Source organism: Cyprinodon tularosa, unplaced genomic scaffold, assembly GCF_016077235.1.
Source record: "Cyprinodon tularosa strain WSP-4 unplaced genomic scaffold, ASM1607723v1 ctg116, whole genome shotgun sequence".
NCBI lineage: Eukaryota > Metazoa > Chordata > Actinopteri > Cyprinodontiformes > Cyprinodontidae > Cyprinodon > Cyprinodon tularosa.
In genome coordinates, this window is record NW_024037959.1 from 1,509,188 (window position 1) to 1,535,324 (window position 26,137).

At 38.0% G+C, this 26,137-nt stretch overlaps 1 protein-coding gene across 7 annotated transcripts in view; it reads right to left on the reverse strand.

Annotated features, from left to right (window-relative positions):
* The window catches only part of micu1 (mitochondrial calcium uptake 1), a 54,627-nt gene that overhangs the window by 25,331 nt on the left and 3,159 nt on the right, over window positions 1-26,137 (reverse strand). For 2 of the 7 annotated variants that reach the window (XM_038307321.1, XM_038307286.1), the window contains exons 1-6: window positions 23,544-23,688; window positions 14,500-14,664; window positions 13,765-13,942; window positions 9,140-9,302; window positions 5,134-5,177; window positions 707-718 (exon numbers count right to left, since the gene is read on the reverse strand). In XM_038307321.1, the coding sequence (XP_038163249.1) occupies window positions 707-718; window positions 5,134-5,177; window positions 9,140-9,302; window positions 13,765-13,942; window positions 14,500-14,663 (561 nt within the window). In that variant the 5' untranslated portion in view covers window position 14,664; window positions 23,544-23,688. Of the gene's footprint in view, window positions 1-706; window positions 719-5,133; window positions 5,178-9,139; window positions 9,303-13,764; window positions 13,943-14,499; window positions 14,668-16,132; window positions 16,182-23,543; window positions 23,695-26,137 lie in introns of those variants that run through there. The other 5 variants (XM_038307340.1, XM_038307330.1, XM_038307295.1 and 2 more) reach the window with 4 other exon arrangements.

The following is a 26,137-nucleotide window of genomic DNA, read 5'->3' on the forward strand; positions in this document are numbered from 1 at the left end:
ACCACTAACGTGTGCATTATGTAGCCAGGCTGCAGCGTTTAATAATCCTTGCAAAGGCGAAGTATAGTCCTTACATTCAATAATTCAGCATAGTGGGTATGGCACAAAGCTGCCTGGAACAAGCTAAACAAAGAGTAACTGGAAGGTCGCCAGCTCAACGTACAGGAACAATACAACACCTACACTAGTGCACACACAGTGGGGTGTACAGCCACTCCCCTGGATGGCACACCCTATTCTTCAACAGTGAACAGGTTATAACCTGCCCTTTGCTGTGCCCGACTTAGCTTTTTATTACCCTTAACCTGTTTACAGGTTTAATCATTCAGCAGATAAAGCACTAGGTCAAAGCTCTTTTATTTCTGATGATTTTGTTTGTCAAAAACAAACGGCATATTTCGCTTAATGACTCCCCGCACCCTTTGGCTGCTGCCCTGTTCAAACTGACCATAACTAAAGTGAGGCGATGCTATGAGGCAGTCTAATGCTCGCTACTGCAGAGATTTAAATAAAAAATATTCAGCTGTTCCCCTGAACTAATAAGAAAGTGAGCAGCTACACTCTTCATTGCATCAAAGGTGTGGATAATTAAAAGGAGAGAAAGATCGGGATACGAGGAAGGAAAGTACAGAGTGGAAAAGTAGTGACTACAAAGTGCACTTAATCATTCAGGTGCGACACATGCTGCCCGGCACACACCCCATACCTGCCAGAAGTCCTGCAGAGGGAAGGGCAGAGCGACACGGAGACGAAGACGAACGGAGGGAGGGGAGGGGAGGGAGGGAGACAGAGGAGAATTAGAAGAGGTGGAGAACCAGACAAATGGTATGATTATAGGTGGAGTTGGGGGTAATCGGGAGGAGGTGTATTTTGGAAAGGGGGGACAAGGAAAATGTAGGGGGATGTGGGGGGGTTTGAGAGATGTGGAGTCATGTATAAAGTTTTTATAAGGGATGGAGGAAAGGAAAATAATGGAGAATTATTTATGTGGAATGAGAGAAGGTAGCTGATTAGAGAAGAGGAGAGTAAATCACAGTTAAAAGCAACATGAGGTCACATGAACATCTCTGAAAGCTGAACCGTATTGATGGCAGAGAGAAGAAGAGTGAGAGCAGCATAACAGGTTATCACCAAATACAAATCGTTCTATAAAGAGAAGAACATATACATAGAGACGATATATACAACTTCAAATATAAGCTTTACATTCAGACAAATCAAAAAACAATCTTTTTTAAAGGTAAAACAAAACATTTACAACCTGATATTATATAACAGAACATATTTACCTTTTAGCGTCTATGAAGCAGTGTGTTTGGCTAAAACATTTTAAATTTAATCATAAAAAGGCAGACAGGAACAGATGTATCTAACTATGAGAGGCTCTTCTCTCTCAGTAACTCGGTTGAACTGTTTTAGAAGGGAAAAAGGATTTATCTTTTTTCATATTTTATAATACCAGATTTTGTGTTTAACATTTATTAATAACATTTAAATGCACATTTTTGTGCCCAATGCAATTTTAAATTCAGGGTATAAAAAGCACAAAGAGGTTATTTTAAAAAAAAAGCCCTCGTTTTACTCAGATCACCTCCAGGATATCAACTTTAGCTATTTACGACCTCACCTCCAGCTACAGCCCTCTTTTCTGACTTCTCCTCTGTCCTAATTTAGTCCCTACTAATGTTTCACCGAAGGCTATTCCAAGTCTCATTTCTTGGCATTTTTACTTTTATGTGAGCAAAATTTTATAGCTTTTTTGGCAGATGATCATAATGCTTTATTCGTCTTCCAACTAGTTAGAGGAGCTCATAAAACCAGAGAAGGAGGTATGTGTCTCTGAGCAAATGGGAGAGTGGGTGAAGCCAGCCTCAGAGGGAAGGGTACACCAAGTCACCCTTTAGCGATGGCAGCAAACTCCCCTGGGTCAACCGAAGCTAAATGCAGTACCACAGTGAAAGCCATGTGTCTAGAGATTTGCATGGCAAATAAAAGAGACATGTGGCCTTGAGATAAGGGCAACATTTACATAAGCAGACAAGAGTCATAAACGAAGAGTGTTTAATTTTGATTTTTAGGTGCCTCAGAATTAAAATCTAATTTTTTTTTGATTGGTCTGCATTCCAAGCTCTTTAATTATACACTCAAAAGGGCAAATGGAAGTTTTGGGAAACAAAGTCTTGAAATGAAGAAGAATAAAATGGAGTAAAATAGACAACTTGTGGAAGAACTGACTCTTACAGACTTGGTGCGTTTTATCATTACGGAGATTAGGAAGATTTATACCAGCCTGAAAGGCTGATGAATTTTATAATGAGATAGGCAACTCTAATCCCATATTTATGATTTTCTATTATAGAATGAATAAGGATGGCAGCCTGCTGGCTTTGAGAATAATCATTAGTATCTATGATAGAGCAAAAAAGGTCACAAATCAAAATCAAGGAAAGCTGTGATGATTATAATAATGGAGATGGTGATTTATATTCATGATTTCTTGCCTAATGACGGTAAACAAAGAAAAAGTTACTTTTCACGGCCTAAAACTGGGTTCTAGGAGTTAGTTTGTGGGTAAGATGAGATGTGTACAGTCTATAGCAAAAGTGGCCATACTCCAACTTTTTCTATTCATTTGATCATTTTATTTTTATTAATTAATTTATTTTCATAAAACTAGGCATTCTTACCAATGGCCCAAACTAATAGAATTATGATTAATAGTTCTACAATGTTTCCCTAAAATTACTGTAAAAATGTCAACAGCTGTGTATATATATATATACATACACAGGTTTATATTGTTAAAACACTTTACAGTACAGTATTTTATTGTTTATCCTTTAACTTTTCACTAGTATGTTTTCTTATACCATATATTTTTTCTAGGGTCCACATATGTATAACATTTTTTTCTATAATCATTTTGCTGCTGTAAAAAACAGAATTTCCCTATTGTGCAAAAATAAAAGGATTTTCTATTCTACTAAAAAAATCAGAAAAGTTAGATTGGTCAGCTGCAGCTTTTAGGGGTTTGGTTTTTAAATTTTTGCACATCTATAGACAGACACTCCCCCCCCCATTCTTATTAAAACAGTAAGTTTAGTTGATGACATATAAACGACATATATATTAACTTTGAAGTCTTGCCACAGTTTTATAATAGTTTCTCTGGGCTTTGTCTAGACCCAATAAAAAACAATTATTATCCTTTAAACTAAAACAGTTTCCAGGACCAATACTCTGCTCAAACTGTCCTTCATATTTAGATGTTTATCTGCTCCAGCAAAACTGATTCAAATGATTGCATTATCTTCTCATTGTGCCATTAGAAGATGAGGAAGCACCCATTTACTTTAAATGGGGATTGCTGAAGAAGGAAAAAACCTAGTGGAGTTCAAGGACCGGCGAAGAGAATCAATGATCTAAACCATTTTATTTTAACCCTGGCTGTATGTCTACTGTCACTACCCAGCTTGAAGGTGAACCTCTGCACCGCTCCTGGGTGTTTTCTACCCTCTAACAGCTGTTATTCCAGTTTTGCTGAGTTCCCAGCAACACTAACCAGCCTCTCAGCCCCCGTTGAAGATAATCATTCCCACAATCTGATGTTACCACTGTGACGTTTCACTTCATGTTCAGGGACTTTTCATTTTCTACCACACAAGGAGTACTGCATATTGTCAAAATGAAGTTAAATTTAGGTTTCATCTGAACTCTTTTCTTTACCATTTCCCCTGTATGACTTGTGTAAACTGCTAACAGGTCTGTTCTAGCTTTTTTTGAAGGACTTCTATGGGCTAGTCTTCAACAAATAGAGTAAATAAAATTTTCCAGCTAAGAAACTGAGCTAAGAACTTTGCATCTCCTCCAGAGTCACCCTGGTGTTTACTCATGTTAGATAATAAAAGAAAAAAAAACTAAGGCTTAATCACACACAGCTAAGCTGAGTGATCTCTGAAGTTAAAAATCTCTGCCAAGCAGATTATGTTGGTTAGTCTGTTTTAAAAAATAACAAACAGTCATGGATGGATTTTCATAATTTTTTTTTCCAGTTAGAATTTACTAAGATTTATTTGTTTTTCATTTTAAAAACGCTGCATCCTGCATATCCTCCATTTTAGTATGATATAATACTTGGTGCTAGCTGATAATACCCCACTACAATGAATTTAAGTTTGCTGTTGTAACAAAAGAGAAAAAATTCATGTAGTACCAATACCTATAATAAATAAAAAGGTTGCACTAAAACAATATGTCATTGTATGTGCAATGTGCATCATAATAGTGTAAAGTAACAATTAGAGCGATATTTGTTGATTCCTATAAAACACAGCCTTGTTAGTTTATTGGTATCATCACAGGATGACTGACAGTTTTTATAGGGCTTGTTTTTTTAAAATACACATTAAATATTATATTGTCAAACCTATATTTATAGTTCATTATTTAAGTCTATAGTTTAGTGAGCTTTAAGATGAACTTAACAAAATGTTAAAATTTCTCACATAAATCTCTGAAGTCTTTTACAAATGTGGAGAAAAATAAAGAACTGAAAGATGAAAGCTGTTTTCCAAACAAATACAAGGCATTTAGTTTGTAATTAAGTAGTTTTCATATTAATTCCAAAAAAGTTAAAATAATCCAATGGACTTTCCAAGTTTGAAGATGTTTCGCTTCCCATCCAGGAAGCTTTTTCAATTCAAAATAGCGTTGACAGACAGATATGGGGCATTAGAGCTTAACAGAAGAAGCCAAATGACGCCCGTTCAAACGGGGTGGACATTTTCGTCCGTTTCAATTTGCATGTTGTCTAAGCAAAAACAAGGCTTTGTTTGCAAAGCAACTTAACGCTATTTCTGACATTTGAATTAAAAAGCTTTCTGGATGGGAAGCAAAACATCTTCAAACTTGGAAACAAAGTCCAATTAATTGTTTTTTTACTTTTTTGACTATGACCTGGATGACTGAGAATATTTACCAGCATATTTCATATTAATGATCTGAATAAAAATGTAAATTAGTGCAAAAATTGAAATAAAATGCAAGCCAGATAAACCTTGATAGCTTGATAGTTACAACCTTTTCCGACTTAACTGTATCCCCCCCCTGAAAAACCAGACCCCCCTTTCTTACCTTCCCATCGTAGCGCTTCACTAGGAACTGATCCAGGCCAAGATCTGAGGATGACACATTAAACAAAGATATGCAAATTAGCAGGAAGAGTCTTAAAGCAGATATTAAGGAGACTAGTTATTCTCACAGGGGGCAGAGAGTTATGTAAAGCTTAAAGCTAGGAGATGATTCTGTGTCATTACTGAACCTCCTTAAATCAATGACCCCGATAGAGATGGATGACAGCCATTAACAACCCATTTCCACTGCTCCAATTCTTTTAGGTAAACAGTCATCTGCATCTAGAGTTTACTATCCTCATGCTCACATATTACAGAGTGCTTTGGATGACAAATAGGAGAATTTATATTAAGGTTTTAAGTATCACTGAAAAAATAAAAGGAAATATTCAGGATATAACTAATTGAACCAAAAAAAGATTTTAAAAATCCCCTAAACCACGTTAACAAAATATTTTGCAGCCTGTCATATTTATCTGCTGGATGACGTTAGTCACCGATAAAGAAACAAAGATGTGCAGAATTTAGAGCTTTAGGTGCCGAGTTCAGAATGAATGTGGTCAGAAATGTACAGATCCTGCACTGATACCATTTGACCTGTTTCAGATATGCTCTACAACCACAAACCTCAGAACATTTTACCAAGACTTTTTGTTTAAACACAAAGTCATGTATTACTGTGAAGTAAAACCCATATTGTGTTTTAGAGAAGAGTGGCTCGCATTCAGCTCTCAGCTGTACTAGTTTGCATAAAACAAGTCTCCTATTTTTAGGGTAGGTCTCAACCAGCTTTGCTCTAGAGACCGAAGCTCTAACCCAGTCAGAATGACAAAGGTCGACTATGAGCATCAGCTTTGTAGGTTTTGCCAAAAATTCTCAATTAGATTAAAATGTAGGCCATCAAATCATGAAATACTTCAGTCAAAAGAATGTCTGTATGTTTAGAGAATTTAATTAAACTAATATATGAATATATATATACATATACACACATATATCCCACAGCTTCAATACCATCTGGGCATAGCGTGCTCCTAATAATTTTCTGGTCAACATAGCACTGTGGAAGGAGACCAAAAAGCTATACTTTGTTAATGTTTGACCATGACACCTTTGACTTTAATCTTTCCCTACTCAGCTTGTGGAAAATTTCCAATGGTCATCTTCATCTCAGCAGATCCTCCAACTTACCAAGGACCTGTTATCTGCATCTCTGAATAATGCTCTGGATTATGGAGGCTAATATCTTGGTAGGATTGCAGTTGTGTGAAATTGTTTACATTTTCAGATTAGGGATTTGAACTAAGGTCTATGAGATGTTCAAATCATGGCTGTTTTGCTGTTATCTTATAACCAAACCCTGGTTAAACTTGTTCACTACTGTTAAGATAAAAATTTGGAGTTTTTACTGAACAGCAAATTGATACTGGGATTACTTCACTCACAGATCACCTTAATTTACAGATTAGGAGGTGTCTTAAGGTAACTGGTTGAATTGAGTTTGTGATTTCAAATAATAATAAATACACAAATAATCAAGTCAAAATAATAGTTTACTAAAAAAAAAAAAAAAAAAAACAGGGACTGATAGTCTGTTTGTGTTTATCCACCAAAAAGACTCCCAATGATATACATTAAAATTTGTGGTTGCAAAGTGACCAAATGAGGTATTAGTACTTTTGCAAAGCACTTAATTTATCCAGTAAATCTTAGTTTAGCCTTCATATAAAATCGAAATCTTATCTTTAGTTAAACAGACAAAAAAACATTCTACTGCTAAAAAAAATAAAATAAAAGCACAATACAGCTTACACAATACAGTGCAAAGTTTAAAGTAGATCTGTTTGATGGGTCAAAGGAAGCAAGAGAGAAATAGTTCATTTTTATGAAGCTCAGTAAACTATGGCCTGTTCTAGTCTTTAGAGAGCTTAGACACCACAAACCACAGAGGAAAGGCCCTAGATCCAGCCTTTAAAGTTTAATAAAGGGCCAGGCTAGAAGTAGCCTTGAAGGTGATTAAAAGATGAAGGTGGTGAGCTGAGTGAGGAAGGTCGGTGTAAAGGTGTCAGGCTATAATAAGTTCTTATTAATTGTGAATCATTGCCTCAAAGGTAACATTCCTCACATTAGGTGAATTCAACATTAAACTTGTGATTCACATCTAACTAATAACATGTCAATCATATCAAGCACATTATTATTATTTTTTTTTTAGCATTGAATGAAAAACATGTCTGCTGCTTAGACATGTAAATGTCATGTTAACCCCCCATGCATTCACAAGGTTCCCATTGGTGAAGATCAAATCTCTGTCTGGGTGTCCATTGGATGCCTGATATCTGCTCTGGGTTCGGCTGGCTAATTGATAAAGCAACTGCTGTGTTGTCATTCCCTGACATCCAACCTTCCACCTGCCCCCTGAGATGCTCACAGCTATAGGTGCCTTTATATGAAGAGCTGCTGCAGAGTTTTTGTAAGAGTTCCTGTAGCTTAATGGGGCAAGCATGGAAAAGGGGAAGCCATTAAGGAACGCTTATACAGCCTCCTTGACTTTTATTAGGAAAGATGCACAAAAACAGCCTTTATATTAGTTCACTATTATGGTGCAGTTGTAACATTGCAACCAAATATTTAGAAATGCTTAATATTAAACTTTAATACAGTTGAGTCAGTGGGGGAAAAAGCACCTCAGTTAAGAAAATAAACACGTCTGATGTACACTTTATTTTTTAGGGTGATTGTATAGCAGTTAAAAAGTTTAGCTGTGTCAAAAAAAGGATGGACAGGGACCTAGCTTATTTTGCCATAACACCAAATATTAAGGCTCAGGGTAGTCTCAGAAGCTCCCAGATAAGCTGATTTATCTCGGCCATTTCTATCCTAATAATGTTAATTTGGAAAGAAGAAAGGAGACCCTGTCAGTAGAGGAGGTCTGGCGGGTGCAGGCTACCTCCCCGTTACTGTAGCTTCCTGTGGGTGGGGTTAGTCACACAGGGTAGGGCAGCATGGGAGTCCGGAAACAATTAAAAAAGGATTTGAAATAAAACCAAATAGTTTGAGTTTAAAATAACACGATTATACTTTCATAGATTCTTCTTCATCTACCAGTTGCTGAACAAGGTGACATTTTATTGGCAGTGACATCGACAGCTCCAAATGAAAACTGCAGTGAGCTATATATATGTAAAGTAAAGTTCAGCTGTAACTTTCACAAGGACGTTCTTGATATCAGTATTCCCTCCAAGAGGAGTCTGATGTGCAAAGGTAAAGCCAAGGGATTAGAGAAGAGCAGCAAAGACCGAGCCGCCATAACAATAATTAAAGGCCATCCCACTGCCAATCGGTTTACTGGAAGGCCAGCCAGGAAAATGTCATTCCTCTCCTACCATGAGATGAAAATTGGGTTTTTGGCAACAAACTGTCTGTTTGGGTACATCATAAAACAAAAGAGGAATCTGTAGAGAGGCACCTCATCCACTCTCGTACTCTGTCTGCTCTAAAAGGACCTGGGAACTTTGTCAAGAGTACATGAAGCGGACTTATTTGAAATACAATACCTTAAGTAATAATCTGCTAAACTGTACCAAAACATATATACAAATGTCATCATATAATGATTGAAAAAAATGCGGCCAAATAATGGAGGAATCTTTTACATCTCAGCCCCTAGACCTAAATCTAACTGAAAAGCTGAAGGGTAGATGCAGTGAAAAGATAATCCACAGTATTCGACTTAGTGTGTATTTACAAAAAAATCTATTTAGAACATCTTTAACCCCATTTTAAAACAGGTTTGCTTTAAGGCAGAAGAGCAATGTTCATAGTAACAATCACTCTGCTTTACAGTATGTTGAATGTATATATTTCTGTCTAAATATCTAATTTAGCTCTGAAATACTCTTTATATTCATTTGAACAGGTTACAATGAAACTAGAGGAAGTAAATCTAAATGTTGGACTGTTGATAGAAACATGCTACCATCCAAAGACGAAGCACAGAAACTTACTCTCAGGCTGCTTCTCATTGGGTGTGATGGAGCGGATGAAGTCCTGGGGTGTCATGTAAACCTCTGCGTCTCCATGCTCGTTGATGACCTTCAGTGTGGCGAAGTAGCGGAAAATCTTGTCTGGAGTCGAGTACGCTCTGATTCTGTTCTCATACTCCATCACCTGCCAAGCAATCAAAAGGCAAAATTAGCCACAAGCCGTTTGAGCAGAAAAGTAGTTAGAGAAGTCATTGGTAAGGGATCAGTGATGAAGATAAAACATTATGATGAGTGGAAAATTCACCAGACAAGCCATGGAGGAAGTTCTGGATTAAATTACAGGACAATATGTCAAGCTCTCTTCTCCCGGAGCTTCATCCAAATCATAATTTGAAAACAAAAAGCCATCAAGCACCACTGCAAACCTGCACAGACGTGGCCAACCATTTAAGCAAAAAACCTGTTAACTTGACGTCTTTCAGATGAGGAAATTTTTCAGGAAGAAAGCCAATATTGCTAGAATTTCCAAAGAAGTCTACTAAAGTTAGCCATAATCCATTATGGGAGAAAAAAATTAGAAGAAAACAATCTGGTCTGACAAGGTCCAGGTTGTTGCTGTCTTTGTCAGTTCTTCTGAGGCTTTTATTTTCCGGAATATAGAACGCACCTCACAATAAGCCGCTGCCAATAAATAGAAAAAAAAAAAAAAAAAAAAAAAAACAATGGAAACATACATAATAATATGAGCCACACCAGGCTATAAGCACAGATATCTACTGAACTTTGCCCCACCAAACCTGTAGGGGGAGCTGTACATATAGCCCCTAAAATAGGTACAAAGAAAAATGCTAGCTCCCGTTAGCTTGTTGGCAAGCAGCAGTAAGAGCTTCTATTGAAAGATGGGGCTTCATTAGCTCTTTATTTCAGCTCTGCAGGAGTAAAGCCCAGTCTCTTCATTGGTTCAGAGGCTTTATTGCGGAAAATGCACGTCAAAATGTGCGAATTCGGGACGTTTTTTTCCTCTTTTTTACTGCTAGCATGTTCTTGTGCTAAATGAAAATTAATCCCTTATTCTTTCATTTCAAACTTTAATTTATATCCCCTGGCAGTTAGGAAAAATCCACAGAAAAGCTGCATGGTTCAAAGCGTGGGAAAAAAGTAGCGGCTTATAGTATGGAAAACACGGTATATCTGTCAAGCAATATTAAGAAATGTATTGTGATCCAAGTATTATATTATTTTTCCTTAACTCAATTAAAAACAGTAAAGCAAGATGATAAAGTAAAACACGAGTTATTTCTGATTGAAAATCTCTTGAAGGTAATAAAAGTCTGAGTGTGTTTGGAGTTCATCCTCCAGTTATCACCCAAATTCAGCTGGAGCTGGTTTTTTAATGGTATATTTATCTGTTGGAGAACAGCTCAGTAAAATTTCTTTTTAAGAATATTTGGAAAGATTTGGAGAGAAATGCTCTATAAGCAAAGATGCTCTGCAGGCCACAAATTTCTGTTTTTTAAAAAAAAAAATGAGAAAAGATCTCAGTCAAGTGAAATGTGTAATTTTAGGTGATGGTAAGGTTCAAGGGATAAAAAAAACAAAACAATGCAAATCCTTAGATAACTGGGAAACATTAAGATCAAAGTTATAACACATACTGTACACAGAAAGGAGTTTGGAGTGCAGGGAGAGAGGATGATGAATCAGAGTAAAGGAGCCAGAAGTTAGACGCCCGCTCCAATTGAGAGGTATATTAACCTTTTAACTGAGGCAACACAATCAAAACAGGAAGTTGGTTCTCTAAGGGTCAGAATGACTGACAGCCACAAATGAGCGAAGGCCGGCGAGTTATTGCAACCCCACAAGCAGGACTATCAGCTTCAATGACTAGCCCTGCTGATTCTGAAAACAGGAAACTAATTTATTCAGTTCTGTTACACATACAGTATTAGTCACATCTAGTGTTTGTAGGCACCATCCACTTTCAGCAGAGTGTTTGAAAACAGATGCTGAATTGCTGGAAAACTGACAGAGAGCTGTGTGTTTAGAAGCCAAGTGATCTTTTCATATGACACAGAAAAATGTGTTTACTACAGCTACTCCCTGCGGAAAAGTACAACATGTTTTAGAGCTTCAGGTATTTCAGAATGTCGATATGTTCTATTTGGTTAAAGCCATTTTGTGAAAAAGGTAAACAGACACAGATCAAGTAAAGAGGTGTTCTTTTCTGCTTCACTTGTAATGCTGTTGAATTTAATCAGTCTTATGGTATCAGATGAGGCTCAGCTGTTTTTCAGTCCTAACATTTCAGTAACCTTTAACATTAAAGATTTATTGCAAAGGATTAAATACACAGAGAGGTTATCCAAAATCAACAAAATATTTTTTTTTTATTTAGATGATTTTTTTATGCGTTTGAATTCATTCATGACTGAGGGTGGTAGAAGAATAGCACGCATACATTTTTTTGAGGCTCATAACTGAAAAAAATTCTGAGCAAAAAAACTGGAGTTTGGGTTAACAGGAAGCAATTATTTTTTACTCTAAATATATTAATCGTTTTTCTTTTCCAGTTTTTATCCCATATATTTCAACATTTATAGTTCAACATTAGCTGAATCTTGTCATGTCTTTACTTGGTGATTTGAGACAGCATGACCGTGGAGATATATCAGAAAAACAGAAATGGTATGGGAATAGAAGAAACATGTGGTGTGTTTTGCTGTAGTAAGGACTGATGTCTTCCAAAAAATAGATGGCATCAGTAAGAAACAAAACTATGTCAACGTAGTGAAGAAACATCTCGATATATCAGCCAAAAAGTTGAAGCTTTGGTAGTAATATGTCTTCCAAATGGCCAGTAAATTTCTAAATTAGTTGCAAAATATGAAGGAGTGACATGGTCAATGTTCTGGGGGAGGCATTTACAAAGTGCTCAGCTCTGTCTCAAAGTGTGAGAAGCTAAGAGTGTGTGTAAGGGTAAATGAGCCTTCGAATTGGACTGGATTACACCAATTCTTATAGGAGGAGTGGGCCAAAGTTACAGCAAATTACTGTAAGAAGAATTGCCTGAGGATGCCATCCAGTGAGTATACTGCCTTACACTCAACAAAGGCAAGTCAGCCCATAGCATACCATTTACAGTGATGGGTAAGGTAGCTATATCCACTGACAAACCCAGAGCGTTGTGGTACATCCTACTTAAGGACTGTAGGAACCTGGTAGAATTGCAAATATGCGTAACATCATCTTAATCAGATATCAGCAAAACAGCTGTTATCAGAAGCTCCTCAAAAGCTCTGAGGGAAAAACATGACTTGCATCTGTAAAAAGAAAAAACAAGCTTCACGGTTAGTTTGGAGATAAAACTTTCAGCAAAAACTCCCCATCAATAATTTACCCTGGTACTTTTAGCTAGTTACAGTTCGAGAGTTTTACCTTGGTCAGTTCTGAATAAGGGGCTGTTCTCCAAGGGCACAGAGGAATTTGGAAGAAAACAAACATTCTGTATTTCTGAGCATAAAAAAAAAAATTATAGCTGCAGCACATCTGAAAAAAGACCTAAGAAAGGCCTGTGCAGCAGAGTGTGAGCAAAGGTTCTTGCGTACTTTAAGCTACTGCATTTAAATAACCTGGACTCAACTTAATAACACTGAGATTTAGGGCACGTCTTTGCATTGGAAATAATGCTCAGTAATTCCACATATCCGAGTAAAGATATAGAAGGTTAAAACATTTTCTAATAAAAAAAAAACATGGTGCTACATGGGAGACAGGAATGACCAAAAGTTTGAAAGCAACCTTTAACAGCTTAAATGCAGAAAAACAAAAAGCCAATCATTAAAATATCCAGACCACATTCTCACACTGCAAAAATTATCTAAAAATTTGTTAACATAAGTGTATTTGCCCTTAAATTGAGTAGATAAATAATAATAATTTTGTTACCCTTGCAAAAAAAATAAGATAATTAAATATTAGGCACTTTTTTCTTGTTCTAAATGACAATCATCTTATTCCATTGGAAAAGTGTCTAACTTAGCTGCTCAATTCAAGAAAACAAATACACATTTTAAGAAAAAAATTGTATTAGATTTAAATAGTTTGCAGCGCAACACAAAAGAAACAACCCTATCAAACTAGTTTAAGGTTTATGTACTCTTCCCTGCATATATTGAAAATCTATATGTTCAAGAACATTAAGAGCATAGACTTCTGTCTGCCAAGTTTTCTGCTGCTGCAGATGAAGGCCTGACTACACAATGTTCACATCTGCAGTTATAATTCAGTCAAATGGGCCCCTATTTCACAGAAAAAAAAAAATAACTGGCTTCTATTGCTTATAGTCTTCCTCCTCAGTCATTTTTATAATAATAAGCTAAGCAAAGGCAGGTGTTTATTTGGCAAGAAAATCTCCCTCTGTGGTTCTCCTGTTTTACCTTTCTCATCTGATGCCTAATTAAAAGCTATAAAACCCTCAGGGTAATACATTTCTGCTGTTTATGACAGTGGAAATGCACACCGATTACCTCCGTATATCACTGTAAATGTTGTTCAAAATGCACCAGTATTTGCATATTGCTCATTGATTATTGGGCGCAGTTCTAGTGAGTGACTGAACAGCTGCAAGCCGATAGTTTATTGATTACCTTGCGGTCACGAAATCCTGAGCGTGGTTTCTTTTTTTTCCCCTCTTCGCCTTCATCTTGGGCTCCCTCATCTCCACTGCTGGACTCCACCATTTTTTCAGAGTCCCTCGCAAAATCGGCTTCCTCTCCAGCCGTTTGCTCAGGGTGTTGAACAGAGGGTCCTGCATCAGCATATGCTCTGTTGTTTAGGAAGAAAGCAAATGAAACATGACAAATAAATCTTAATACTGGCAGGACTTTTTATGCCATCACGCATGATTATGTATTGCAATTTGTCTCCATACTTTAGTAATTTAAACAGAATTATGAGAGGAGAACAGAGTTTATTTTTGCAGCTTAACGAGAAGTATGGCAAATATGAAAAATTAAGATAATGTTCTGCTCAAGTTTTTAGCTCTTCTGCAGAATGAACTGGGGTTTATCTTGGCAAAGTCTCTCTTAACCATATTTCTGTGACTCAACTGAAAATTGGAACAATAATAATAAATCGCATGCTCTGTCTAGGACAGGCTAAATAATTCAAATTAATGTGACACAAGGAGAATGAAGTGCGAGGTGAAGGTCTGGAACAGTCTCATCCCATCAGTCTCAAACGTACAGAGGGTCCATCAATCACTCCTGCTGCAGCTCGTTCTCTGTCCCCAGAGTTTTAGCTTTCACCGCAATTCAGTTGAGGCTGGACACACCTACATTTCTATCAGCATAGAAGGGCAAACCTGAGACTAAGTGCATTACCTTTGCCAAAGAAGTCCAGCACTCGCAGACACACCAGTCACACCAGCCAGAGCGGCCAGCATCAGCCTCCTTCTGCCAGAACCCCCGACTGCCCCACTGTGACAGCGGCGGGACAGCTGGGTCAGCCCCACTGAAACTGCGGCCAGAGCCCGCAAGCGGAACATGCTGCAGGGAGAGAATACAGTGGTCACTCAAGGTGTGAATAGATTGATAGATTTAAAAAAAAAAAACACATGTATAGTTATTATATAGTCAGGGTTACATTCACTTTTAACTGCATGCTTTGCACTACAGTGAATGTCCCACATTTATGCAGTTTAATTATAGCAAACACACCCCTTTATAAAGCCCACGTTTTATGAACCACTACTCTTAAAAAAATCTGTTACTACACGGACCGTCTACCGCAGAACAATATGGCAGACAAGGAACAGCTCCTAATGGCAGGGCTCTGCAAATATGAACATCTACTGACATCTTATGAACTGGCTCATATGTTGCCCCAAAGTCCACAGATTGTGAACCACATTTTGGAAAGAAGTTACTGTCATGGCAGTCTGATCCCTAGAGAACAGATATCAAACTCCAGCCCTAGAGGGCCGGTGTTCTGTCAGAAAAGCATACTTCATCAGACCAGCATACCCATAGTCAATACGCATGTGTAAGACGTCAGATTTGCGTTTACCTCTTTAGTTTTTTATAAAAATTTGAATTTAAACTACCTCTACGTGCGTGTATCCCTTTAGTTATATACAAAAAAAAACTATTTAAGGTCAGATCTCCATTCGCTTAAAAAAAACACCAAAAAGTGAGTAAGTAAATAGTTTTGTTATCCATGACTAAAGGGATACACTCCCGTCGAGGTAGTTTAAAATTCTTCATACAAAACTAAAGGTATTAACGGGGATAAACTAAAGGGATAACTGGGTATTGACTGTGTATACTGGTCTGACCGGGTATCCTCATCTGACAGAACCCTGGGTATCCTACACCTTTTAGATGCAACTCTGCTCCAACACACCTAAATCAGATCATCGTCAGTAGAACTGTGTAGAACGTGACTAGATACTGAGGAGGTAATTAAGCCATTTGATCCAGGCGTGTGGGATCATGGATCTATCTTGCAGGATACCGGACCTCCAGAACTTGAGTTTGAAACCCCTGCATATACTGGAGTATTGGGCAGAGCGTGGGAAAGCTGCCGAGAAAATAATGCTGCAAATGCTGTGCTGGCAACATTCCAGATAGAACATTGATGAGCATAAACCAACATTAATGTTAGCTGGTTGCAGCTGTCCATCATGGAGCACACAGTCATCAATGTGAGAAAGAAGCAACATTACAGGAAGACCAAAGGTGGGTGTACCTCACTAAGGGCACGGTTTATGAAGCAGGAGGACATCATTTCTTTAAAGGAGAAGTTCGGTTTTTTACACTTTAAGCCCATTTTCTGTAGTGTCCAGGATGAAATCGAATGAAGGACACCAAAATTTTGACAATTGCTCCTGTCTCTGCTTTTTGGCTCATTTAGAATCAACCCCTGGCTGCTTTAGAATGGCTAGCATAGAGCATGTCCGATAATGTCCTTAAAACAACCTTAAACGTTCTTTTTTTTAAATATGCTACTCACCGTGTCGTCAGCGCTGTTCAATGACGTTCCAAAAAAAGTTTCGTGAAGAAAAAACGTTCCTGTAGTGTTTTATTTAGCATTTTGTAAATCCCATTGAGTTCTGTAGGAATAGTCAATATTCCGCTGCCACCGGAAACGGAAATGGGGCCTGTTTACACAGTTGTAGTCTTTTCGCTTCACTCTGTGTACTCCGACGTCGAGGTGCTAACGTCTCTGTTAAACACTTTAAAAAACTCTGAAAATGGAATACGAAAGGTGGATTCTTGATTCTCGACGTCGGAGTACACAGAGTGAAGCGAAAAGACTACAACTGTGTAAACAGGCCCCATTTCCGTTTCCGGTGGCAGCGGAATATTGACTATTCCTACAGAACTCAATGGGATTTACAAAATGCTAAATAAAACACTACAGGAACGTTTTTTCTTCACGAAACTTTTTTTGGAACGTCATTGAACAGCGCTGACGACACGGTGAGTAGCATATTTTAAAAAAAGAACGTTTAAGGTTGTTTTAAGGACATTATCGGACATGCTCTATGCTAGCCATTCTAAAGCAGCCAGGGGTTGATTCTAAATGAGCCAAAAAGCAAAGACAGGACCAATTGTCAAAATTTTGGTGTCCTTCATTCGATTTCATCCTGGACACTACAGAAAATTGGCTTAAAGTGTAAAAAACCGAACTTCTCCTTCAAGTTTTGTTTTTCCCAGGTGGTATAAAACACACTGGCGTTAGTCTATTATATAGATCATATTATGTGTTTATTTAGCTTAATGTGGAAGTTGAACATAACAAAACCTGAGTAGTTGAGCCACACAGACTAAAGGCACGTATAAGCCTGTTAGGTTGTGTCTTACACTTACATCTTAGCCCCTAAAGTACATTTTTACAAATAATCAGAACCAAACATATATCTGTTTACGTCAAGTGCCTCTTCTGTACATTTTATGGCTCATACATGTCTTCTTTCAGGCCGATAGACTTTTGTTGTTTTCTACCTGACTCTACAGTCAAGTAAATAGCCTATAATATTTTCACACTATTGCTTATTCAGTAAATATTTATGAGAACAATTACTTCAATTAGACCCAAAGCCAAGTTCTGAAAGGTCTTAGCAGGAAAATAAATAAATACACTAAATGCAATGAGCAGTTCACTTTCTGAAACTGCCTTTACAATGCACAAGAGGCAAAGCCAGACATTATCAAATCAGTGCATAAATATCCTAGAATCCTCCTTTAACTCAGAGCAATGCTGAAACTAATTTCTACTGCTGCAGCTAAGCTCCAGAATCCATTTTGAGCGGGGCTGTCTCTTAAGTCCTGTCACGGAAAGATGATTAACAATTAAGCAGAGTTCTGCAGCAGTGCGCCTGGAGGTCCCATATGGGAGCATTTTAAACTACGGGCTGGAGGAGTTAACATCATAGAGGCCTAAATCAACCAACTGTTAATGTCACAATTCAGGCATCAACTGTCAAACTGATTAATCAGAGAAAACGGACACCGAGCACGCCTCTTGTAGCTTAAAAAAATGAAGGCTGAAGGAAACCTCGCTTAGATAAAGGCTGCGTGACGAAAACATCTATTCATGGCAAACCGCTGGAGAATTCTATGGTAATGATATCAGCTGAGATATATGCATATTTTCTACTATCCCCTCTTTGTCATTCTGTGACCTTTAGCATTTTTTGAGAATGTAATTTGTGTCCAGTGTGATAACGTGCAGCCATGTAACTGTCCACCTGGCTAGACATTATATTGCTCTGTAAAATGCATGCTCACAACACTTGCAATCCATTAGCTGCTATAGCACTCCAAACAGCTCTTTGTAGGGTTGAACAATTAACTGGATTTGCATTTAAATTGCAATGCTAAAAATTCATTTCCAAATCATAGGGGCCCTCATTTTCTGGTCTTGTCACACATAAGAGTTGAAACTCTAACCCCAGGCTCACCCCTTGCTCACACTGGCTCCGGTGCAGTTACCGAGCCGACGGAGACCGCAACTCCCGCACACCCCCTCTCACACCGCCCTTTTTACTACGGTGCGGTGCGGCTCTGCGGCTCCGGCAACAGGTCCGGAGATTTAACAGAAGTTCACTTGAGTTCACGTAACTTCACGCGATAACACGGCCCAAATAAAGGATTTCTGCGAGAGCTTGTTGCGGAGGGCTCCGGCACGCCGCAAGGATAGCTTTCTTGCGGAATTTTCTGCAGCGCCGGAGTGTCTCGGTAACTGCAGCCGGACAGCTCAGCAGCCGGTGAGAGAGGTTTACGTCTTTTTAATGACTTGGAATCCTTGCGGCGCCGCACACACTGCACTGCAACGGTAAGACCGGAGTCTGTGTGAGCCTGGGGTCACACCGACTCCGGTCTTACCGTTGCGGTGCGGTGGGTGCGGCGCCGCAGTGATTCCAAGTCATTAAAAAGACGTAAACCTCTCTCACCGGCTGCTGAGCTGTCCGGCTGCGGTTACCGAGACACTCCGGCGCTGCAGAAAATTCCGCAAGAAAGCTATCCTTGCGGCGTGCCGGAGCCCTCCGCAACAAGCTCTCGCAAAAATCCTTTATTTGGGCCGTGTTATCGCGTGAATTTACGTGAACTCAAGTGAACTTCTGTTAAATCTCCGGACCTGTTGCCGGAGCCGCAGAGCCGCACCGCACCGTAGTCAAAAGGGCGGTGTGAGAGGGGGGTGTGCGGGAGTTGCGGTCTCTGTCGGCTCGGTAACCGCACCGGAGCCAGTGTGAGCAAGGGGTAACTTTCTCCTTATAGCCCTTTGGGTGACAGCAATGTGTTTACAGTGGGTTTGCAGTCACACAGAAAGGTAGAGTAGCACCTAGCATGGAGATCCATGGATCCAAGCTAAAAGTAATCCCTTTTTCATACAATAGCAGTCCTGCCATAATGAACACTGGAAAATAAATTATTTAAGGGCATTACAATCTGGAAAAACTCATATGGAAAGAAAAAGGAAATTAGAAGAATTTTATTGACACAATTACTTTAGTCTTTGGCGCTCAGACCTCGGCAGGAAACGTTAGCACTGAATTTTGTTTGATATGCATGAACTAGAATAGAGAACAGGGATGTTTCCCCCCAGGCCTGAAACTGGTGGTGGAGTGGAGATGGAAGAAGTTGGTCGGTCCACAGACTGCTGTTTGGCGTGCGATCTCCTTGAGTTGAATGGATTGATCCAGTGGAGTGCGTGAGCTGAGCCTAGTGGCTCACTCAAGGAGCTTAAAAAGCAAGACATAGGATCCTTATGAAAAAGGATCCTTACCTATTTCTCCTTTTCATTGGGGCCTGACTTCATGAATTTAACTTTTAATTGTCTATGGATTTTTTAAAGCTTCTAAAACTCATTTGTATAAATCTTCATCCAAGTCAACAAGAAATGCAACAAACATTAATAATAAAGAAAACAAAGTTGCTGCTTGATGTAGTATTTTCATTACAGTAAAGTATAAGGGGATTAAACGATTACTCTCAATTATGGAAACATAACCGTCTCTTTTTGCTAAATTCAAAATAAAGTTAATCAGTGAACCAGCCATTAATTTTTGTATTTACAGACCAAAAACAAGTAGGAGTTTTAAAACTTGATGTACGACGTGATTCAGATAAAAAAAAGAGGACTTAGGAAGATATCAAACAAACCAATCACAATTTGGAGAGGATAAACTGGAAAAGAGGAAGGGCATCTTCAAAAATTAAAGGTAAGTGTGAGTCACTGGTAATGATGGAATTATCTTGTTGATCATGATGGGAAAGGAAAACATGGAAACAATATTTTGGAAATGAATCCAACTCTGAACAGCTGATCAAAAAAACATGAGAAAAACCACCATGTACATCTGTCTTATAATCAGCAGTATCAAGACAGGTCCTTAAAAGACACAACATTCCTTGTTTATACGCTTAAGATGTAGATAAGCCCCAATCAATCAGCCAGGAGCTGTAATCAGACAGTTTCCCCTTGACATGATTAATTGGCAGGTAAAATCACTAAAAATAAAAAAACAACACAGACAAATCAGATGCCTTTGTTTCCTAATAATTAAATACTTCAAAACTAAGAAGTGCCACCAGTAAATGTATCAAGCTATTTTATATAAAGTCAGTCACACAATATAAAATATTATTTTTCCTTATATAAAAATATGGAATTAGGGTATATTTTGGTATTTATTTTCAGAGTATAAAAAGACTCTAGTTAACGATTAACGGAATACTTAATAAGTTTATGAATATTTCAATAATTCATTACTCAATCAAATGAACTGTCTCAGATTTAATGAAGATATTGTAAGTCCAAAACCTTCCTATTTTCCAATGAATTTCAAAACAGATTTTATCAATTTTTTGTGACAGTTCTGAGAAAAATCTTTACAAAGGTAAAACAAATAGGGATCATTCCAGTCATAGTTCAAAACTCCCCAAAAACAGATGAATTTAGACCAAAGATTTAAATTGAACATGCAGCTGTCAAACTAGGGGTGAAACCTTGGCCAAAAAAACATTTATTACTACCCAAACAATACTGTAACCTTCTTTGTACAGGTTATAAAACATCTCACTGAGTTTTACTAATATCTCTACAATAGAATAATGCACCATCAAGATTAAAAACTGTAAATTTACCCGAAATTTGTTATTCACACTAATATAAAAGAAACTCTACTTTCTACTTCTCTCTGGGAGAAATTCTCCTTCTAAGACCCAAACAGCTGGACAGATGTAATTCATGTAGAAGCAAAGCATGCACAGCTGGATTCCTCACATCATGATTAGGACAAAGCTGACCTAGTCTAGGGCTCAGCTAACGCTCCTCAACCATTGCGGCATCATCCTACGCAAGCAGTCAAGGGTGGGTCAACAATGCCTGGTTTTCTTTGTAGCACCAATTATTAGAAAATGCTGAGAATCTCCACATTAAGAGGGAACAAAGAGACATTTTAACCATCTGTTCCTTTTTTTGATCTTGTAGAAACTGAGCTGCTATAGTGGCAGACAGATGGTTTAGCCAATCCCTTGGCAAGAATGCTTTGAAGGTGGCTAAACAAGCCAAGACGATGCTTCATAACAAACCATCTGTGCTTAATGGCTACACCAATTAAAAATCATTTCAAACTTTGCTGATGTATTGGCAGCTAAGGAACTGACCAAAAACAAATTTCCAAGAGGCTGAGCCCAAATATTGCAAAGTCTAAGCAACGTTTATTTTAATAAAGGACATCATAGACATTGGGGTAATCACAGGTGATATCCAGGAGGACAGTGTAGTAACCCCCAAAGAGTCATCTCTGACTGTCCAACTCAACATAAGGTGAATCTGTACACAAGCAAGGAGAAAATGCTATTCAGCCTGATTAATGAGCCAATCAGGCCTCTACTGGCTAATATTGATTGTGCTTTTGTGAAAACATTGTAATGTATTCACTATTCAATTAATACAAGCATTGGCCTTGGAAAAAAATCTCTCAACTATCCTACTAAAAAAGAAGGAATTGCTAGATTGATCCCATGCATCAATTTCTACAAACACGCTGATGTTTAGGAGAAACTTTCATTTATTAAATGTTGGAACATGACTTAAGATCGACAGATAAAAGGTTTTTTAAAGTGGATCCTGAATAATTTGACATCTGTCTAACCGATCCACCATATATGATGCAGATTATTAGGGGGCAGATTCTGTAGACTGGTATTGCTTTCTCTCACAAACAACACAATAGTAATACATGTTGCACAAATCTAAAACTGAACAAAAATAAACATGTATTAACAAATTCAAGAAAACATTAACAATGGATAGCAAATGTAGGGATTTGGGCTCATTAGGTTGCAGCTGCACAGATCCTCACTAAAACAAAGAAGGTGGAGCACATAAACCCAGTTCTGAAGTCTACACTGACTTTAAAATACGTCTGTTAGTTTCTAAATCTCTGAATGGCTACACTGCAAAATACATTAAAGACTTGCTATCAGTGAATCTACCAGCCAGACCTCTAAGGTCTTCTGGCTCTAATATGCTTCGTTTCCCTGGAACCACAAACCAAAAAACAGCAAAGCAATGTTTAATTCCTATATTCCAGAAATCTGGAATAAGCTTCCAGAAAGTCATATAAGCGGTAAAACCCTAATTTGCTTTAAACTGAGATTAAAAATACATCTGTTTAGAGTTGCCTTTGACTGTGCTATTTAAACAGTAGAATTTAAGTTTCTAGTTTAACTTCCTTTCTATCTTCTTCATTAGTTGACCCTTCACCCCACACTGCTCCCCTGGCACCACACAATGGCAGCCCACTGCTCCCCAAAGGGGATGGCTTAAATGCAGAGATACATTTCTCCAATGTGAGATTATTAAGTTCAATTATTATTAATATTATCATCCATTAATTTTTTTTTGTGTGTTTCAATGTTTCACTTTTATTTTCTATATTTGGGTTTCCTCTATGCCACTACAACTTTGTTTCCTCATACAGCACTGCAATATGAATAAACTTTCCTTTTCAATTTATTGGTTCAGATCTGATTGATGCTCACATGTCAAACTGTGCATTCTTACACCTTTCCATCAAAACCAGCATTAACTTCTTCACCAGTAGCTCCAGCAGCTTGACTGTTAGTCCAACCATGATTCTCCATAAGACCTCCATAAAACCCTGCAGACCTGGAATACTGAGAGGGTTGATTTGAAGTTGTTCTCACACACTCCTTTGGTTATGATTTGACCCTAGTTAAACTAACTTTAGTCCTCTGTCTTGGCCTTCCCTTTCTCCAGACTGGAGTTTCAGTTTTAAGTGTGTTTTTTATCCCACCAGCAAACAGGAGAAGGAATAGTGACCATAATATTCTGCCATTAGCAATCAGACAAAATAAGGTGTCAGCTCCAGGTCTTTTTAAATGTAGATTCTTAATAAACAAAGGTAAACAAAGCCAGGTATTGTTCTAAATTTAACCATCTCGTCAGGGAAGATATGTCTTTAACATTATCAGCAATAGCAAAGATTAAAAACATGATTAATTTGTGATTTTACAGTATTTTTATATATATATTCCACAGCAAATCGTGAAGTCCCATTTACTCTGCTGATAAATAGGAACCCCGCTGGTTTGTTTTTAGCCTGAAGTTGACGTATATAGCAGCAGTCTGAAGAGAGAAACCATTATAGTTGTTTAAATCACGAGTACAACTTATAAGCAATAGCTTTCTGAAATAAAAGATATTAACTAAGCCTTTTTATGGCTCAGGTTTATTAATCTGTTCATTTATCTGTCATCCTTCGCAGCTAACGCCTGCTAGCTTCAGGGTGAACGCATTAGTATTGATAGCTGCTATTTTTACTGACAGGCTAACAACACTATTCTTTAAAAAAACGGTTTTATAGCAATGAATTTACAGTATAACTTACATTAAAGACGACCACACACCTGTCGGTACAGCTATAATGAGGTATTCTTAGTTGAGATAACGTTTAAACCGCGTTCCTCCTCAGAGATGCAGCAGCGGTGCGTTGAGTTCCGCGTTCAGCAGCAGGCAGGGGGGCGGGGCATTTCTGTTTCACCGCCCCACGGCGCCCAGCAGGCAGACAATAAAACAACACTTCCCCTGTCCTGTCCTGACCTGTCCTGTCCTGACCTGGATGGATCAAATCTTTCTCAAAATTAAAATATCTTTCCAAAACGCTGCACAAGGTTAGTTTACATATATTTTTTGACTTACGCAGAACCCTGTAATTCCATAAAAGCAACTAAGTATTTTTTTTTATATTATGCGTTTTTCCACACAGCAAATAGTATATACAGTTATTTGCAAAATAATTTATATTCTTTACTTTTTCATATGTATTCACGTTGCAAAAAAAAAAAAAAAAGGTTTGGAGTTGCAGTTTGCAAACCCCTGCTTTAAAGGGTGGTCCAACCTCGACATGGCTGAAGCTAAAAATACACTACCTTTAATTTTAAATGAGTATTAAAATAAAACTGTCAAGGTAAAACAAAATAAAACGGGCCAGTATGACCAGCATCGGGGGGTGAAACACTGAGGTGGCTTCCAGAAGCCCACCCTGTCTCCCTGAGCTATTGCAGACGCCTGGGCCCTTCAAGTTAACCACTGCTCTTTAGACTGCTCCAAAGCATGAGTTAAATACAGACTCTATTTACTTCTAATCTGCATTTGTCATGGCCAATAAAGTTCATTATCCCTGTATCTTTTATTTAGAATTATGTCTTTAAAACAGTGGCCAGGACAAAGTCAGCAGGGGAACTGACCCCCTATGGCCCCTGACTCAAATGCCCCATTGACCAAAATACTTTCTTATTCTCTGTAAAACAATTCAATCTCAGTCAGATTGGCAGGAGAGAGACTTTGTAGTAGGCCTACAGTAGTTTGGTGCAACAAGGTTATGTTGTGTACCCCGCCTCTCGACCGTAGACAGCTTGAGATAGGCACCAGCAGCCCTTCCAACCCCGCTTGGGATAAGATGAAAGAAAATGGATGGATGGATGGATGGATGGATGGATGGATGGATGGATGGATGGATGGATGGATGGATGGATGGATGGATGGATGGATGGATGGATGGATGGATGGCGCTCTGCCCGAGGGCAAAAGGTTTTACAGTCTTTATCAGGCATTCGGGAGATATTTTCTTGTATTAAGTTCCATCCACCTTTGCATCAGTTATGACCAGCTTCTCCATTCAAAGAATGGGTGATTCCAGACAGGAGCCAACAATTCAATTCAGTTGACTTCTATAGCGCCAATTCACAACACATGTCATCTCAAGGCACTTTACAGTTCACCAGATCATACAGTCAAATTGATTCAAAGTTTTCTATCTAAGGCAAACCAGTTGATTGCATCGACTCATTGACTCAAATGCAATCCCTCACACTAAGCATGCTTGCAGTGACAGTGGAGAGGAAAAACTCCCTTTTAACAGGAAGAAACCTCTAGCAGAATCGGGCTCAGTGTGAGCGGCTATCTGCCAAGGCCAGGGACCAGTGCCCTAAAGAACACACCATGGCCCCTGTACTGAAAAGAAATGCTGCAAAAGTTTTTTTTTTTTTTTGTGCTATTTTTGTGTTCAGTTATGTGCATTTCCCTTGATATAAGCAGATAAATAAGACAATTTGCCAATGTAATCTGATTATTCATTTAAAAAAGATAACAAAAACAACTCCATTACGCTACTTGAAGTGCATTGTGTCGGATTGTCCTATTATAACAGCAAATATATTAATTCCTTAGGCAGTTCATCTAATTCACCTGCTTAAAATTGAAGGAAAATAAATTTATTTTATGAAAGCTTTTTAATTTACTTTGACAAGTACTTAAAAATAACCCCCATTAAAATCCTCTGGTCTAGAGCTGCCAGTTGTTCAAATAATTCATGCAACATTACACTGGCTCTATAATGTTTCATTGTGGAAATTATGTAAAAAAAAATTTTTTATCCCACCACATACATGATTTAGAATAGAAGTCATAATATTGCAATATGGTTGCTAAAGTTCCCTAACAAATTTATGAGGCCTTCTTTAGAGCTACTGATTATGAATTACATATAAATGGACTTCAGGTAGTATTTTAGTGAATTCTAAAGTGGTTTAGTGGTTTTATTAAATGGTGTCAGAGTAGTGGCCACACCACAATTCTCAGATTTTATTTGTAGAGCTTTAAACTTTAATAATATGTGTCTCGTTTCTTCATCTTTAAAGAGATGTGCTAATTTTTGGAAAGTCTGTAGTAAAAAATCCAATAAAACAGATAAAGGTTTATAGGGATATTGAGAGAAAATGCCAAGAAACTCAAAAGGGAATGCATTCATTTGAAAGGCATAGTTTTCCTAATGTATAATATCAAAACAGGGATATTAACATTCAGGTTTAAATTGAAGTAGCCCTTTCTGTGACAGTATTAACTGAGTGACTTGATTGGCAGATTTGAACAGTGCTTAAAAATGTCTCACCTCCTTACAGAAGATCAGGGTCTAAGTGTTGT